Raw genomic sequence first — 18335 nt, 5'->3', positions numbered from 1 at the left:
CTGTTCATATGCATATTACAAGTGTCCAGAAGGGGTCAGTGTTTGGACAAAACCAAACTTACTTGTCACTTGTATATATGATGTATATTAACAGAGAGGAAGCCGTGCTAGTCTATACACTATCAAAACAAAAAGCAGTCAAGTAGCACTTTAAAGACTAGCAAAATAGTTTATTAGGTGAGCTTTCGTGGGACAGACCCACTTCTTCAGACCATGGCCAGACCAGAACAGGCCAGGCTATGGTCTGAAGAAGTGGGTCTGTCCCACAAAAGCTCACCTAATAAACTATTTTGCTAGTCTTTAAAGTGCTACTTGACTGCTTTTTGTTTTGATATATGATTTATGTAAAGAATGCTGCTAAAAAATACAGAACGACGAAATGGCAAACAGGCTTAGCAATATATTGAAGATATGTTGAGCTGCTGTACAACACTATTCTCTCCAAGTAATTCATACAAAGTTAAACAGAAGATAAGTCTTTGTTGTTGGCATATTAAACAAGTTTATAATACTACCAAATATTTTCTAGAGAGGCCAAAATTAAGCTCTGAAAAAGCTCCAATAAAATACAGTGATTAAAATAATCCCCTTCTTTTGGTAATTTAACTCACAGTGCATTCTAGCTATTAACTGATATGACTCCACTCAATAGAAAAGCACTGACTTATTTAATGTAAATAAATACATTTCCAGATATAGCAGATCAAAGTAGTCATTGGGTCCTCACACATCCTTTCCACATGTCAGTATAAAATAAATTACAAGGTAGAAGAAAACTGGTACATTAAACCAAAAAAACAACCAAACATCACCATATGAAATGTTAAAGCTGAAATTCTGCTTATAGACTCGGCAGCATATAGTGTGACAAAGGGAGTTCTTGATTCTCCATGTGGAATCATGTTCGTGAAAGGCTAACCAGGACTGCTCAAATAATCTACGTCTAAGACACAAACTACACTACAATGTACCTTGTGAGATAGAACTAAAATATAGGTCAAATGCAAGTTAGTGTGCAGACAAGTTTCTGGAAAAGAGGGATAATTTCCATCCCCACCACAAATCCAGTTTGAGTTAAGAAACAGACTTACTGCCAGCTATTAGATTTTAAAGTGTATGTTTTATTACAGAATTGGGAATGGTGGGAGAGAATCAAAAAATTATTTGTATTCCAAAATTAGATGAAAAGGCAAATGAAGGCAGTACACAAGATATGAGAATTCAGACAATTTGTACAGATTTTCATTGTTTCAAAATCTGCCTGAAATCAGCAATTCAATGGTGTTGCACACAGAATTTTTTTCTTCAAAATCTGAAGGGTGCTTTCACTTTTTTTTCAATGCTTCTGTCAGCTCAGGAACTACCTGCAAATGTAAACAGAGAAAGTATGCACAAATGTCAATGAAAAATGTTTGCTAGAACTGGGAAAGAGGTGTAGAACCATAAGGTTTAAACCTCATGGCTACGTCTACACTAGCAAGCTCTTTCGGAAAATCAGGCCCTTTTTTGAAAGAACATATGGAGCATGCATAAACAAAATGAGCTCTTTCAACCAGAAACTCAAACACACACGGCTCCTCTTCTGGAAACCCTCTTCCATTCCCAGATCAGGAAGAGTGCGTCCTTTCAAAAAAAAAAAAAAAAAAAAAAAAGGAAGACATGTAGATGCACTGTGGGCCCTTCTTTTGAAAGAGCGGTCCTCATGGTGCTGGATTTTTGGCTCCCTGGCCTGTTCTTTTAAAAGAGTGGGGGCTGTGCGGACGCTCTTTACCGAAAGAGCAGACTGATCTTTCAATATGCTTTTTTGTGTGTGGACGTGCTTTTTCGAAAGAAGATTTTTCGGAAGAGATCTTCCGGAAGAACTTCTTTTGAAAGATCAGTGTAGCGTAGATGTAGCCCATAAGTCACCACCAACAAGAAGAAATGATTTGATGTACAACTTCTCGAATTACAGCCTAAAGAACTCTTATTTGTAGTACAATGTTTTCACAATGAACTCAACTTTAGGATTCAACCCAACTTAAGATCAGAGTCTTATCTCAATCAATGCAGTAACCACTTCCTGGAGTTATACTGTAATGTGTAGGTACTGAACAGTTCTACAATCTGGCTGTTTGATATTTAAAAATATTGGGTGATTTTCAAAAGAAAAACAAGGGTGCAGCAGTGTTGATATTACAAGAAGCACCTTTATCATTGCTGAAAGGCTTCATAAGATGCACAGTAGCAATATGTTACAGTCCAATTTTTCTCCTACTGTCAGCAGAACTACAAACACACAGATCCTTGGGTATTAGAAGATCATTATAAGATCTGTTTCCAAAATTTCTAGTTCCAGCCTTGTCAGGAATGCCAGAATTGCATTTATTTATCAGAAATGATTTACCTAGAAAACTGATTTAGTTCCTCTAATTTTCAGCAAAATTTATTTCTGAAGTGGTAAGAAAGTGATTGTTTACTTCCTATCACCCTGGCAAAAAAACAGTTTAAGGTAAAATTAGTGATGAATTTAAAAAGTGGAAAAGCTGATGTAACTTGCATTAAACAATTTTCATAAAGTGAGTTAGTGCCAAAGCCTTGGCTCCTGCTGTGGTTCTGCCACTTAACAGACCAACCATGCTGCACTGTAATTCTGCTTAGCACTAGGAAGAGCAGTTATGCATGTAAAGAGTCGGTAGATTAGTCTACAAACCGCACCTGAAAACCTATCTGAGTCACTTGTGTAAAATATCAATTACCTTGTCTTTCAAGGGGCTGCAGGTTGCCCCATCTCAAAAGAGATCCCAGCTGAACTCACCAATGATGAATATAGCCTCTCAATTATTTAAGAGATCTACATTTCCATTAGGTGGAACTAATGTGTTCGTACAAAATTTATTAAGGAAATTGTCGACATGTTGTCACTTTGTCTCCAGCTTATTAAAAGGCCCATGTTTACTGGCGAGCCAGCCAGCATTAGTTCTGGAATGGCATTAAGTGCTGGCAGTGTTTCTGCTTACTTTCCTCAGTAGATGAACTACAAGTTCATGCCAGTCACACACACAACATGCTAATAGAACCCCCAGGGTAACCTGTAGCGGCACTGCGAAGTCCTAGTAAATGTTCTGGGTTCAAATTTTTTCACATAACAGTAAATAGATGCTTGAGGTGACAGTAGGAGTTCAGGCGATTATGTTTATTTAATATTAGGAAACTGCCATGTTTTATTTCACTCTGTACAAAACTAGAACTATCACTCAAACCCTATTCACTAACATCTAAAGTCAGCATCATTCATACTTCCACTAACTAAAACATTTAGGAACTGTTCAGTAGTTTGTTTTTCTTTCTATAAGAAGCTGAAAAAGCCAAATTGTTCAAGTTTCTGAAAGTGAATTATTTTGGAATGATATATACCAGAAATTAAGTACTTTCAGTAGGTAACATAGATCAGAGGAGAATTAAAGATGGAAAGCTTTAAAGCCGTGAAGAAGTAGCAGATTTCTTTGTGGAAAGGGTTATATTCCACACAATACTGGCTACAACACCTCTCAGTGAGTGGGTGTACAGTTGCTCTTCAGAACCTAGTGCACAAGATAGATATACTATTAGCACAAATCTAAGTAAAATTAAAATATTTGCAAGATCTGTACTCCCCCTACCCACAGAACTTTCATTATGGGGACTGTTTGGTATCTTTACATCATAACCTCTCTCAAAATTAGGAGACTGGAAAGCCAAACAGACAAGAAACAGGACATCTTAAAAACTTGCTTTCATACAACTCAAACATGGCTCATCAAGCAAGCCAGTTTTGTTGTGAAATGAGAAAAACATTCACCAGAAATGTAGAGGGTTAGTTGTCCCCAATTCAACGTGAAGTATTCAAACTTAAATATGTAGTAAATTCAATGGCTCATAACAATGGAATATGAGGATATTACTAAAAGAAGCCAATGAGGAATTCTGATCCTACAAAGGCTACACAATTAGTGCAATACAGCTGCTAAAGAAACTCATACTGGAGTGCAATATAATCCTAATTTTAAGACCAAGATGGAGTTGCTTGTAGTAATATGCAAGGTGAACACAGCCGTATCTGCTAGGGAAGATACCTATACACATGCATGCAGAGAAGAGATGGGACAATTTCACTGACCCAATGCTGGGATGCTGAATACAGGGAAAGAACACGGAAGCCCAAGATGCACAGCATGCAGGATTTTTTTTTCCCCAAACTTTAATGAACTTTTGGGGTCCACAGACAAGCCAGGATGTAGTTAGAAAAAATGTTCTATATCATACTTGTATTCTCTTAATTTTCCAGGAAACTTTATGTAAACTGCTTTTAGAAAGTCACTGTGATATGTTCTTAGAAAACAAGCTTATAACCTCTGATGAGAAAGAGGAGATGATAAAGTACCTGACTGAAAACACACAGTCCAAAATAGAATAAATAAATACTACCTGTCCTAAAAAAAAGTAGTACCTAGATGCTGGATAGTGTAAGGAGCATGAAAAAACCCTGATATGTGAAGAGTGTCAGGAATAATGGACCTAACATTACAAAATAAAAGATCTTTAAAAGGGCTGTGGTTCAGTATTGTATAGCTAGTTTTACACTTCAATAGTAAAACTGTCAGAAGTTTAAGTAAAACAGCGGTCCCAGAATACAGTTATGGGCTAGTCACTACAAAAAGTGTCGTGTTTTAAACATCAGTTTCAGTAAGGCATCTAAGCACCCTCCTTTGTTACAAGGGTCTCTTCCACAAGGAGTCTGATTTAATATGGATTTTGAACTGCCTTCTGTCTCTGAACACACTGCACACAGCTCACACCTAGGTGTGATTTTTTATAGTAATCTGATAATATAATACAATGGCCAGTATAATACAGAGATACAAAGATACACATTTAAAGATTAATGTTTAGATTATAACTAGTATACAAGGAAATGACAAAAATCTTTGCAACAACTATAAGAAATGCTTCTCTCCTACAAACACACAAATGCAGTGGAAGACACTTTTAAAGACATCAGGGGATTGATCGCATGAGTACCTGATTCATCATTTACTTCTTATCAAGATGCTTACATCACCTTAAATGGCATACTCCCTTATTTTTAATATCTCCTTACATACATCTTTACGCTTACTTCAAAATTTCATGGAAAAGCAAGTAAAAAATAAAAAAACTGCAGAATTGATCTTTGTTGTGGCAGCTCTGAGAAACTGAGGCTTTTCCTCCCTCCTCCCCGATCCTTATTACAAGGTTACACTTACTTTAAATAAATCTGCCACCAATCCGTAGTCCGCAACCTGGAAAATTGGAGCTTCTGGGTCCTTGTTAATAGCAACTATGGTCTGAAAGCAGAAACAAAGTCTTTTAAAACATACAGTTGCAGGTGACAATTTTTCCAATATAAAAAGTGTGCTATAAGTTCACACTGGAATACTGGACCTAGCAGATCTGGTCAAGTGAATTTGACAAATGCTTTCCATCTCTGCTTTAAAACGAGACCTACAAAATGACCTCTCAATAAATGAGCTAATGTCTACAATAATAATGCAAAAGTTTGTTAAGCTCCAACCGTTCTATCTTCATTTGGTCAATGGCATTTGGCAAAGGTTTTCAAGGCAGAAATGGGATGCAAGACTGTAAAGGATCTCTTAATAAGTGAATTAAAATGTCTACAACACGTAATGGAAACACATTCTGACTGTTCCATGCTGAATTAAACACAAAGGTAAGAAGGGGGAAATAGTATAAATCTCTAAAATGCTCTCATAAAAAGGATGCCCACTATAAAAAGACCATGATATTTAACAAATAAGAACAGGGAAAGGACATTTTGGAAAAGGAGCATAACACCATACAATGGAAACTAATATGTTAATTTTTTTAATGTGGGCAAAAATCATTTAGCTCACTATGCAGTGGAAAATCATATACTATTAAAATCCCAATGCTAAATACAGAAGATTCCCTTTCCTAGTGGACAACCTGTACTCCTAGCCAAAATCACTTCAAAACAGTTTTGTGATAGTTTCCAGCCGATGACAGATGAATGGCCTGCTGCAAGAAAGGAAATGCTCTGGAAACACAGAAAGCTATACTGCTCCAAGTAATCTCTACGCTGGTATAATTATTGCTACCACCTACCTACCTAAGCACTGCCAATTTTAAATCCCAATTCAAAGCAGGGAGAAGCCATGCAGGCATCCTAAATCAACCTAATTTTCATACATTCCATGAAATCTTTTATGCAAAAGTTATGTTTTAACTCCTGCTCTTCCCAAGTGCCTCTCCATCTCTACCCAAGTATTTCCTCAAATCATTAATTTTGCTGAAAAAGCTTGAGGGGTAATAACTCAATGAAATAAGGTTAGGAAAGCCTGCTTCTAAACCAAAGATACGGTGTTCTATAGCTAGAGTGACATTCAGACAGTTGTACATGATGAAGTGGTGTCTGAACTGTGGGATTTGAAGGTATTAATGCATTAATAGAGGAAGACTAAGGAGAGGGTAGAGCCATTGGTCAGTGAGGAGGGAGGAACAGTAACAGGGAATTTGGAAATGGCAGAAATGTTTAATGATTTCTTTGTTTCGGTCTTCACTGAGAAATCTGAAGGAATGCCTGACATAGAGAATGCTAGTGGAAAGGGGTAGGCTTAGAAGCTGAAATAAGAAAAGAACAAATTAAAATTTACTTAGAAAAATTAGATGTCTGCAAATCACCAGGGCCTGATGAAATGCATCCTAGAATCCTCAAGGAGCTGATAGAAGAGGTATCTGAGCCTTTAGCTCTCATTTTTGGTAAATCGTGGGAGACGGGAGAGATTCCAGAAGACTGGAAAAGGGCAAATATAGTACCCATTTATAAAAAGGGGAACAAGAATAACCCAGGAAACTACAGGCCAGTCAGCTTAACTTCTGTGCCAGGAAAGATAATGGAGCAGGTAATTAAAGAAATCATCTGCAAGCATTTGGAAGGTGGTAAGGTGCTAGGGAACAGGCAGCATGGCTTTGTCAAAAACAGATCATGTCAAACCAAACGAATAGCTTTCTTTGATAGAATAACGAGTCTTGTGGATAAGGGAGAAGCGGTGGCTGTGGTATACCTAGACTTCAGTAAAGCATTTGACACGGTCTCACATAATATACTTATCAATAAACTACACAAATACAACTTAGATGGGGCTACTATAAGGTGGGTGAACAACTGGCTGGATAACCGTACCCAGAGAGTAGTTATTAATGGTTTTCAATCCGGCTGGAAAAGCATAACTAGTGGGGTTCCGCAGGGGTCTGTTTTAGGACCAGTTCTGTTCAATATCTTCATTAACGATTTAGATATTGACATAGAAAGTACACTTATTAAGTTTGCAGATGATACCAAGCTGGGAGGGGTTGCAACTTCTTTGGAGGATAGGGTCATAATTCAAAAGGATCTGGATAAACTGGAGAAATGGGCTGAGGTAAACAGGATGAAGTTTAATAAGGACAAATGCAAAGTGCTCCACTTAGGAAGAAACAATCAGTGTCACACATACAGAATGGGAAGGGACTGCCTGGGAATGAATACAGCAGAAAGGGATCTGGGGGTTATAGTGGACCACAAGCTAAATATGAGTCAACAGTGTGATGCTGTTGTGAAAAAGGCAAACATGATTCTGGGATGTATTAACAGGTGTGTTGTGAACAAGACACAAGAAGTCATTCTCCCGCTCTACTCTGCGCTGGTTAGGCCTCAGCTGGAGTATTGTGTCCAGTTCTGGGCACCGCAGTTCAGGAAGGACGTGGAGAAATTGGAAAGGGTCCAGAGGAGAGCAACGAGAATGATCAAAGGTCTAGAGAACATGACCTATGAAGAAAGGCTGAAAGAATTGGGCTTGTTTAGTTTGGAAAAGAGAAGATTGAGGGAGGACATGATAGCAGTTTTCAGGTATTTAAAAGGGTGTCATAAGGCAGAGGGAGGGAACTTGTTCCTCCTTGCCTCTGAGGATAGAACAAGAGGCAATGGACTGAAATTGCGGCAGGGGAGGTTCAGGTTGGACATTAGGAAAAAGTTCCTAACTGTCAGGGTGATCAAACACTGGAACGAATTGCCAAGGGAGGTGGTAGAATCTCCATCACGGGAGCTATTTAAGAAGAGGTTAGATAGATGGCTTTCAGGGATGGTGTAGCAAATGCTTGGTCCTGCCATGAGGGCGGGGGGGGCTGGAATCGATGGCCTCTCGAGGTCCCTTCCAGTCCTACTCTTCTATGATTCTATGATTATCAACCATAAGTGGGTTTCCTGAGACATGCCCTATGATTTTAAACAGAAGTGTTTGAATCCGCCAGCAGTCTTCGGCAGTGACAACTCATAAGGGGGATCCTGGAGGGGCACTGGCCATATGCTCCTGCTTTGTCCCTTCCCCATCCCTGCAGCTTCTGTAAGTGCAGGAGCAGTCCCATCCCTCCCCAGGAGCAGCGCAGCCTGAGAGAAGAGTGAGCTACAAACTGGCACTGCTCTAGAACAGTGCCACTCTAGGGGAGGGGCAGGAGTGCCCCGGAACTCACCGGAAGGGACACAGAGCTCCTGGTGAAAGCAGGGGGCTGTATTCCCTCTAATTGTTCCATCCCTGTGCAGAATAAAGAGAAGTTACACACCATAGTAACGATGGTTCTTCGAGATGTGTCCCCGTGGGTGCTCCACAATAGGTGTCAGGCTCGCCCAGCACCGCAAATCGGAAACTTTCCAGCAGTTTCTCCTGGATCGCGCATGTGCCGGTGCGCGCCGCTTCCTTGCGCATCCCCGGCCACGTGTGCCATCCGGTCCCCACCAGTTCCTTGACCAACCACCTCGGATGCTCCTGAAAAACACTAAACAGAGATCCGAAGCGGGGAGGATGGGCGGGTGGTGGAGCACCCACGGGGATACATCTCGAAGAACCATCGTTACTACGGTGAGTAACTTCTCTTTCTTCTTCGAGTGTCCCCGTGGGTGCTCCACAATAGGTGACTACCCAGCAGTAACCCAAGTAAGGAGGTGGGTAATCGGTTTATGTGCAGCTTGCCCCCGAAAGGACCGCTGTTGAGAGGTGGGTATCCTCTTGGTATACCCGATGTAGTGCATAATGTTTGGCGAATGTGTCATAGGATGACCAGGTTGCTGCTCTACAGATGTCTTTTAACGCGATGCCCTTGAAGGCTGTTGACGCCGCCACCGCCCTGGTGGAGTGAGCCCTAGGCGGGGCCAGCAAAGGAGTCTTTCGAAGTTCGCAGCACATTTTTATACAGGACACAATGTGCTTCGAGATTCTCTGTGAAGAGAGACCCTCTCCTTTTGACCTGGGAGCAAGAGAGACTAGAAGTCTGCCCGTTTTCCAGAAGGACTTGGTCCTGTCTATGTAGAAGGCCAACGCCCTCCTCACGTCCAGGAGATGTAGGCGTGCCTCCTTGCTGGAGCTCTGAGGCTTCGGGTAAAACGAGGGTAAAACTATGGGTTTGTTAAGGTGGAACTCTGAAGAAACTTTCGGAACAAAGGCTGGGTGCAGCCGTAAAGTTACCGCTTCCTTTGAGAATACTGTGCAGAGCGGTGTTGCCATAACTGCTGCGAGCGAGCTCACCCTGCGAGCAGACGTAATTGCAAGGAGCAAGGTTGTTTTTATCGTAAGGAGACGTAGGGGAACTGTGGCTAATGGTTCAAAAGGTGGACCCGTTAGCGTGCTGAGCACCAAGTCCAAGCTCCACGATGGTGGAAGCGGTTTCCGAGGGGGGCACAGGTTTACCAGCCCCTTCAGGAACCTGGTAACAATAGGATGGGCAAATACCGTGGGCCCCTCCTCTGCATGCCGAAAAGCAGATATAGCAGCGAGGTGGACTTTTAGCGAGGATAGGGAAAGTCCACCCCTCTTGAGGTCCACTAAGTATTCTAGTATTACAGGTATAGGAATGTCAAGGGGAGCTAACTGCTTGGCGGAACACCATGCAGTGAATCGAGTCCATTTCTGCTTGTAGGTCTTCCTGGTGGAGGTCCTTCGGCTACTTTCCAGGCCTTGTACTCCCTCCGTACATGTGCTTTCTAGGGAGCTGAGCCATGGATTAGCCATGCTTGTAGGCGCAGACCTTGGGGGTGTGAGTGCACTATGGACCCCTGGGCCTGCGTGAGTAGGTCCGGCGCCACCGGAAGGGGGAGTGGTGGGCGGTCCGACATGCGCAGAAGCAAGGGGAACCATTGCTGTCGATCCCACATTGGGACTACTAGGATCATGCGGGCTCTCTCCCTCCTGGCTTTCTGCAAGACCTTGTGGATGAGCACTGTGGGGGGAAACGCATAAAGTAGGGGGCCCTTCCATGAAATCGCGAATGTGTCCCCCAGGGACCCCCGCCCCAATCCTGCCCTGGAGCAGTACTGGGGGCACTTCTTGTTGTGCTGAGTAGCAAACAGGTCGATCTGGGGAAACCCCCATGTGTGAAAGATCGGTTGCAGCAGATCAGAGCAGATCTGCCATTCGTGCGTGAGTGCGAAGCGCCTGCTCAGCTGGTCCGCTTTCACGTTGTGAGTGCCCGGCAAATACGAGGCTTTCAACATTATATTGTTGGCGATGCACCAGTTCCACAGTCGGACTGCTTCCGCACATAGGGCACGGGATCGGGCTCCTCCTTGTCGATTTATATAAAACATGGCGGAGGTATTGTCTGTATTGATCCCGACTACTTTGCCCTGTATGTGGTCTCGAAAGTGTTTGCAGGCGTTGAACACTGCTCTGAGCTCCAGTATATTTATGTGCAGTGACTGTTCCACAGGGGACCACAGTCCTTGCGTCACCTTGTCGCCGATGTGTGCTCCCCACCCTATGTGGGAAGCGTCAGTAGTAAGAAAAATAGAGATTTGTGGTTGGTGAAAGGGTACCCCGTTAGCAGGTTTTTGGGGTTTACCCACCACTGCAGGGATCTGCGCACCTCTGTCGTGGGCAACACCACCCTGTGGACAGTGTGGGATGCCGGCTTGTAGACGCTCGCCAGCCAATGTTGTAGGCTGCGCATATGCAATCTGGCATTCTGCACCATAAACGTCGCCGCCGCCATGTGGCCTAGGAGCTGCAAGCACGTTAAGACCGGCACCGTGGGGCTGTATGTAATGACTTGAACCAGCGAACTGATGGCACAAAAGCGGGCGTCGGGTAGATACACCCTTGCTGTAATAGAGTTTATACGTGCCCCTATAAATTCTATGTCTTGTGTGGGGTAGGTCTTTGACTTTGCGAGGTTGATGACTAGGCCCAGCGAAGAAAACGTGTCTGCTGTTATGCGTATCATGCGTAGGACCTCTGCCTTCGAGGCCCCTTTCAATAGGCAGTCGTCCAGGTATGGGAATATAAATACCCCCCGTCTGTGCAGGTAGGCTGACACCACTGCCACGGTTTTGGTAAAGACTCTGGGGGCCAAGGGAGGCCGAACGGAAGAAACTTGTACTGGAAATTCTCCTTGCCAACCATAAAACGGAGGAAGCGCCTGTGTGCCGGGTGGATCGTTATAGGAAAGTAAGCATCTTGTAAGTCGAGGGCTGCAAACCAATCTCCATCGTCCAGTGCCATGAGTATGGAGGCGACTGTGATCATCCGAAAACGTTGTTTGCACAAGTACCAGTGGAGGCCCCGAAGATCTAAGATGGGCCTCCAGCCTCCTGTTTTCTTCTTTGTAAGGAAGAAGCGTGAATAAAAGCCTTTCCCCTGGAATTGCTCCGGCACTCTTTCCACCGCCCCTATGAACATAAGATGGTCCACCTCCTGTTTGAGTCTCGCCTCATGGGAAGCGTCCCTGAGGTGGGGCCTGGGCGGAGGTTTCAGCGGTGGGATCAACTGGAAGGGGATCGCGTAACCCGTGGCTATGATCTCCAGTACCCATTTGTCTGCGGTGATCTTTTGCCATTGGGGGTGGAACAGTCGGAGGCGATGATGGAACATTAGCTGGGAATGGCATTGCGCGATGGTAGTGATAGTGCAGCCCTCGACCTGCCCGTCAAACCTGTTGCCTTTGGGCCTGCCCCGAGGGTGCGCGGCTTTGTTGAGGACATCGGCTGGGAGTTCTATACTGTTGCTGCTGTTGATGTCGCCCTTGGTCGTAGCCCCGTTGGTACCGAGCATGCTGTGGCTGGTACAGGTATCGTCTTTGCTGAGGGTAATACTTTTTCTTCCTATATGGAGGGGTATAAATACCCAGGGTTCTAAGTGTAGCTCTGGAGTCCTTACTGGAGTGGAGGACTGAGTCGGTTGAGTCTGCAAACAACTTCTGCGTGTCAAAGGGAAGATCCACAATCTTCGCCTGCAGATCCCTCGGGATACCCGATGTCTGGAGCCAGGATTCTCTACACATGACCACTGCTGTAGCCGTTGAGCGTGCCGCCGTGTCCGCCACATCCAGGGCGATCTGGACTCCCGTCCTCGAAGCCGCATAGCCCTCTTGCACAATTGCCTTTAGCACCGGCTTCTTATCTTCCGGAAGTGAATCCATGAGAGAAATAAGCCTGGAGTAATTATCAAAATTATGGTTCGCTAGATGTGCTGCATAGTTTGCCATTCTCAATAGCAGGGTTGAGGAGGAATATACCTTCCTGCCAAACAGCTCTAGCTTCTTGGCATCTTTGTCTGAACCCCCCGATTTGTACTGAGAAGTCTTTGATCTCTGCTGAGACGATTCTACCACCAGTGAGTTTGGTTGTGGGTGACTAAAGAGGAACTCCATGCCCTTCGCCGGGACAAAGTACTTCTTATCCGCTCTCTTGTTCATAGGCGGAGCGGAGGCCAGGGACTGCCATATGGTAGTGGCTGACTCCATAATGGCTTCGTCGAGCAGGATAGCGATTTTGGATGAAGCCAGGGGTCTCAAATTTTTCAGGAGTTTGTGATGTTTCTCCTGTACCTCTGCCGTTTGGATGCCTTGCGTGAAAGCCACCCTTTTAAACAGCTCCTGAAACTGTTTGAGGTCGTCCGGGGGAGCAACGTCCCCGGGGGCCGTGGCCTCATCAGGGGAGGACGAGGAGGAACCACTAGGGTAAACCTCCCTCGAACTCTCAGGTTCTTGCGGCCGATGGTACACCCGCTCATTGGAGGCTTGCAAAGGAAAGTCTCGGGGTTCTACAATTAACTCCCTTTGAGATAGCTGTGTTTCCATCCCCGGCCAGGAGTGTCCACGGGGGTATTGGACGGCCGGGGGGGACCTGCCCCTAGGTGTAGGCCTGGGGTGTCTGTGTCCAGCATGATAAGAACGACCATGGCAGCACGGGCACAGGTCCGGGGATGGAGACCTGGACCACTCTCAGGGTGCGTACCCCCGATGTCTGGGAGAGCGAGATCTCCACGACGATTCAGATAACGGTGAAGCTGGTTTGTGATAGTACTCCAAGGGATCCAATCCCAGAAAGGGCGAAGGTGGCCCAAGCCATGGTGACATTGGTTGGAGGAACGGAGGAGGCGGCTCTGGATAGGCCGGTGGAGACCCAGATCTTCTGGGTGGCGTGTGCAGCATAAGGGGAGGGCTTGTTGATAGCAGCATTGCAGCCCTGTCCGGAGAAGGGCTGCGGTGCCGGGTTTTTGCTCTCACCTTTCCCCTCTCCTGCGGGGCTGGCACCGCCCCCTCCCATGCCAGGGACCTCGGCCCCGCTGTCGGCGCCGCGCTCGGCCCGCTCAGTTGCGGTGCTGCGCGTATAACGTCCTCCGGTGCCTGCAGGCTCCGTGCCTGTTGGCCCTGAACTGCTGGCGCCGCAGGGGTCGGTGCCGCCTGTGGCGGTGCCACCGGTTCCGGCGCTTGCCTGGCTGCCGCTCTGAGTGCTGCACTTGCCGGCTGTTTGGTAATCGGAGGCTCAGCCTCTGCCACGTGCGCTGCTGCGCTGCCGCTTGTTTGAGTATGCGGCTGGGGGCTGTGTGCTCCGCCCGTCCCGCTTGCTGAGACCGCCAGCAGGGATCGGGCTGGAGAGAGCTTCCTCCATTTCTGCACCGAGGGGGTGAGGGAAGCCGCCTTCCTTTTGTGGAGCCCAGGGGGTCCCTCTGGTTGAGGCCTCTCCAGCAAGTCAGGCTGGAGAGCCTTATCAAACAGGAGCATTTTCAGCTGCATTTCTCTGTCTTTCCTGGCCCTGGCTGTGAGCTTAGCACAGTGGGAACACTTCTGGGTAACGTGTGATTCCCCCAGGCACCGAATGCATTCGCTATGCCCATCGGAGGCCGGCATAGCTTCGTGGCAGGACTCACACTTTTTAAAGCCTGAAGAGGACATCGCGGTCAGTCTTTTTGCTGTTAATAGGGCACTTAGCACTTAATTCGTGCCTGTTTACCCGTCGCGGACACCAGCCTGCAGTGGCGGGAGGCCTACTGGCCTTCACGTCCATGTGTCTTCTCCGCTCCTCTCTCTCTTTTTATTATATATATATATATATATATATATATATATATATATATATTTTTACTCTCTTGCTTTCTCTCTTTTCTTTTTTTTTTTTTTGAAAAGAAAAACAACAATTTACACGTAAAAACTCTATCTAATCTGACTCTGGCCGTAGCCTGAGCGGATTCCGTCTGCAGCCGATGGCGGCTGAGAAGGAACTGGCGGGGACCGGATCGCGCACGTGGCCGGGGACGCGCAAGGGAGCGGCGCGCGCCGGCGCATGCGTGATCCAGGAGAAACTGCTGGAAAGTTTCCGATCTGCGGCACCGGGCGAGCCCGACACCTATTGTGGAGCACCCACGGGGACACTCATAGAAGTAGTTCTGTTCTGTGCACCAAGGCACGTGCAGATGTGCATCACCAATAGAAACGTGCTGCCAACGGCAGGATGCTGTGGGCACTCTTAGTAGGGCAGCACTTGAATCTCACCTAAGCGGCTGCCCAAGTACTCAGCTTACAGGAAACTATGGTGGGGTAGGGGTGATGGAGGAGGGTGTATGGGACCCTCTTTGTACCCTCCCCATGCATCAGTCCTAATCTCAGGAGCAGCTGCCCAGTTGTTTGCCTGCAGCATTGCAAGGGAGGGAAGCCAATGCTGCTCCATTATTTCCTTGCTGGGCAAAACAGAAGCTGGAGCCTAGAGACAACTAGCAAAGGATGATCTTCCTCCCCAGTGTAGGGAAGGGGGAAAGCAGGTATGCCTCCTTTAATTTATGCCCTGATTTTGGCACCAGTTAGAGAAGTATGGAAGCTAGGCTAACTTCCGCTAGCTGGCAATGTTCCCTTAAGAACTGTATGCCCATGTGGGGACGGCCTCAATGCAAGATGCTGTGGCCACTCCAGCAGAGACCATTTGCAGGAAAGCAAGGAGCTGGCTGCATTGGTGTTACATCAAGCAAGGACTTCTCTAAAAGGTACTGTATAAGGATCTCAGGATCCCTAGGCAGGAGTAAAGAGCAGAAGGCCAATAATCTGCCCTCAAGTATTGGCTGTAATCCCTTGTCATTTTGAAGCAAGGGTGTGGCCTTCAGGTTGAAAAAGGGGAAGAGCACTGCTCTAGAAGAGGCTTGTAGTGGTATTGCGTAATAGGCATTCAGAAAAATATCCCCCACTGGCCTGTTAAAGAGGGAGATGCACCTCACCGCTCTTTAGAAACACCACAGTTTCTCCTATAACACATTCATTAATTCTGGGACCTCGGTCACCTAGTATTTCTTACACAAAGCTGTTTTCTAGGTCATACGTTTCATAGTCTATAGCGCTGAGAACCTGAATCTCAATACCAGAGAATCAGGCATTCAGCAGCTCTTCTGCCTCTCCTTTGCACTTCTCAAACAAACATTTTTAAAATAGGTATTGAATCCAACTTACTGGCTACAAGCAATCACCTGTGCTTTTTTTGTGCTGGTACGCCAAGTACTGGCACTTCGGCAGCCCCAGCCATGGGACTGGCTGGGAGCAGGGTATGGGGAGGTGGCTGAGTACCAGTATGTCTCTCTCTCTCTCTCTTTTTTTTTTTAAACAAAAAAGCCACTGCCGATTACAATCCTTCTCCTGTCCTGTGTGATAATTCTAACCCATGCGTCTTAAAATGTGCAAAATCAAAAGCATATGAGAAATTACAGCCTCATGGACGCTGGTCGTATTTTCAACTTGTTACAGCTCCACCATCACCCTTCCCAAGAAATAATGAAGGCAATAATCAGATGGTACCTTCGGAGAAACAACAAATACTGTACCATTTAAGGTGTTGTAACAAGTCAGTATCTTCACTTAAAGGCTTTAAATATAACAGTATTCTTCACACACTCTAAGACCTAACCCTTAACAATGATTCACTGTCTTCGAAATAATTTAATCACTGTTCTGTAAAATGACTGGATTCTGTGCATTTAAAAATTATGCTAACTTACTGGCACGTAAGCTAGGTAAGATATAGAAAAAATAAATTTCCGAAAAGGGAAAGAAATTGTGAATCCACAACAGACAAAACAACTAACATCTGTAGTTCTGTTCCCTTCTGGAAAACTGATTTTCTATCTTGTCGTAAAAGTACAAATAAATTATACATTCACTCAGAGAAAGCTTCTCTGACTACTTCTGAAACCATATCTTTAAGTGGGCAAGTTCACAATGCCAGATAATTCATTGTATGGTGGAGTTGGAGAAGAGGAATCACACAAGAGACCGTTGCTATGGTTACAGGTTTTTTTTAAATAATATAAACTGGGTCTTTTCAGACCCAATTGCAGACCTAACTGCTTCTACTAAAAACAGAAGTAGGTCACAGTTCAAGCAAAAGTCTCGAGATGCACAATTTTGTTTAAATATAAACATTAAAGGAAAAAATTAAACCAAAGAGTATATTATTCAAAAATCACGTAATCTTTATATGTAATTGGGATCAAACCAAATTATTTTCACAATTCAGGATATCCCATTGAAAAACGGTATTCATATTCTTTATTACCTTCCCCACCGCTCTGGTTAAAAGGGAAGAAGCTAATTTCACTAATGCAGACATAAAAGCTGCTTTTTCCATTGCAGGTCCTATAACGTGCATATTTCCACTTCACAATCCCATATTAAAGTTTTCCTCCATTGCTCAGGGTATCCTTTCATTTTTCATTCAGGTTATTTTCCAATTATATTAACTCTAAAGCAGGACACAGCTTGTACGAATAATACTACACAAGATAAAATGCAGTCATGTAGCACTTTAAAGACTAACAAAATAACTTATCAAGTTATTCCAGATCTGAAGAAGTGGGTTTGCCCCACAAAAGCTCATCCTCTAATAAATTCTGTTAGTCTTTAAAGTGCTACATGATTGCTTTTTTGTTTTGAGACGATGCAGACTAGCACAGCTAGCTCTGTGGCAACATAAGATGTATTACACTGCATTTTCCATGGCATTTGCTTGAAACCAATGTTTCCCAAACGGTGTTCTGAAGAACCACAGGATTCCATGAAGTGAAAATAAGGGTTCTATGAGAAAACTATTGGGGTTGGCAACCTGCACCTCCAGAGCTGCATGCTGCTCAAAGGAATCATTTGCAACTCCCGACACTGCCACCGCTCACTCCTCTGCAGGTCCCTCCCCTGCCACTGCTGAAACAGCAGAACTAAATTTAATCGGTTTAACGCCCAGCAGGGTGACGGGAGGAATCTGGCCATTAAACCAACTGAATTTAGTTACGTTATTTCGGCGGCAGCAGCAGGGTAGGGAGCCGCAGGGAGCGCCTTGCTTGCAAAATAGCCAGCGTGCATGCAATGGGGGCAGGGCAAGGGGAGCCAATGGCTATTCGGAAGGGGAGCCAGATGGGTTCTGCTGTTCCTGTGTTGTCCTCACCTTTCTTGGCTGTGGCTAGCCTCTCACATTGCCATAGGACGGCCAATGAAATTGGACCCTTGGGACTAGAGTCGCACGAACAGAGGTGGCTAAGGCAGGTTTCTCCACCATGTTGGGAAAGGTAATGGGAGGAGCTAATTTGGGTGGAGTTTGATCAGGTGGGGTTAGGCTGGGGGCCTTTTTGGGTGGATGAGTTAGTTCCAGGGACTAATTTGGATGGGTTAAGCCGTATATAAGACTGTTCTTAGGAGTTCTGCAAAATTCTTTCGAGTTTAAAAAGGTTCCATGGTCCAATTAAATTGGGAAACACTGCTCTAATCTATAGCTGGCAAGCCGGCACTCAATTCATTCCTATGCCCCCCCTCCCCCCCAGTAAACTGAAATTTCACTTTAAAATGCACACACCAAATTCAGAAGAACCTAGGTGCTAAAGTAAGTGAAAACCATCCTACTATGTCGTTCGGCTCATACTAAGAATATTTACTGGATACTTAACCAAGCTTAATTTGTTACTATCACCAGAAGGAAATTTTCTGAAACTTCAGGAAAAAAGTTCTTATGATCCATTTATCAA

The 18335-nt window shown here is 45.0% G+C and overlaps 1 protein-coding gene across 2 annotated transcripts in view; it reads right to left on the bottom strand.

Annotated features, from left to right (window-relative positions):
* Window positions 1–1100: 1100 nt before the first annotated feature.
* ETFA (electron transfer flavoprotein subunit alpha) overlaps window positions 1101–18335 on the bottom strand; it is a 73182-nt gene continuing 55947 nt past the window's right edge. For both annotated transcript variants that reach the window (XM_075006513.1, XM_075006514.1), the window contains 2 exons: window positions 5265–5345; window positions 1101–1364 (listed from right to left, as the gene is read on the bottom strand). In XM_075006513.1, coding sequence (XP_074862614.1) covers window positions 1326–1364; window positions 5265–5345 — 120 coding nt within the window. In that variant the 3' untranslated portion in view covers window positions 1101–1325. The remainder of the gene's footprint in view (window positions 1365–5264; window positions 5346–18335) is intronic.

This window comes from Carettochelys insculpta, chromosome 12, assembly GCF_033958435.1.
Source record: "Carettochelys insculpta isolate YL-2023 chromosome 12, ASM3395843v1, whole genome shotgun sequence".
NCBI lineage: Eukaryota > Metazoa > Chordata > Testudines > Carettochelyidae > Carettochelys > Carettochelys insculpta.
Note: the sequence above shows the minus strand (reverse complement) of the source record. Positions and strands in the feature narration are given on the sequence as shown.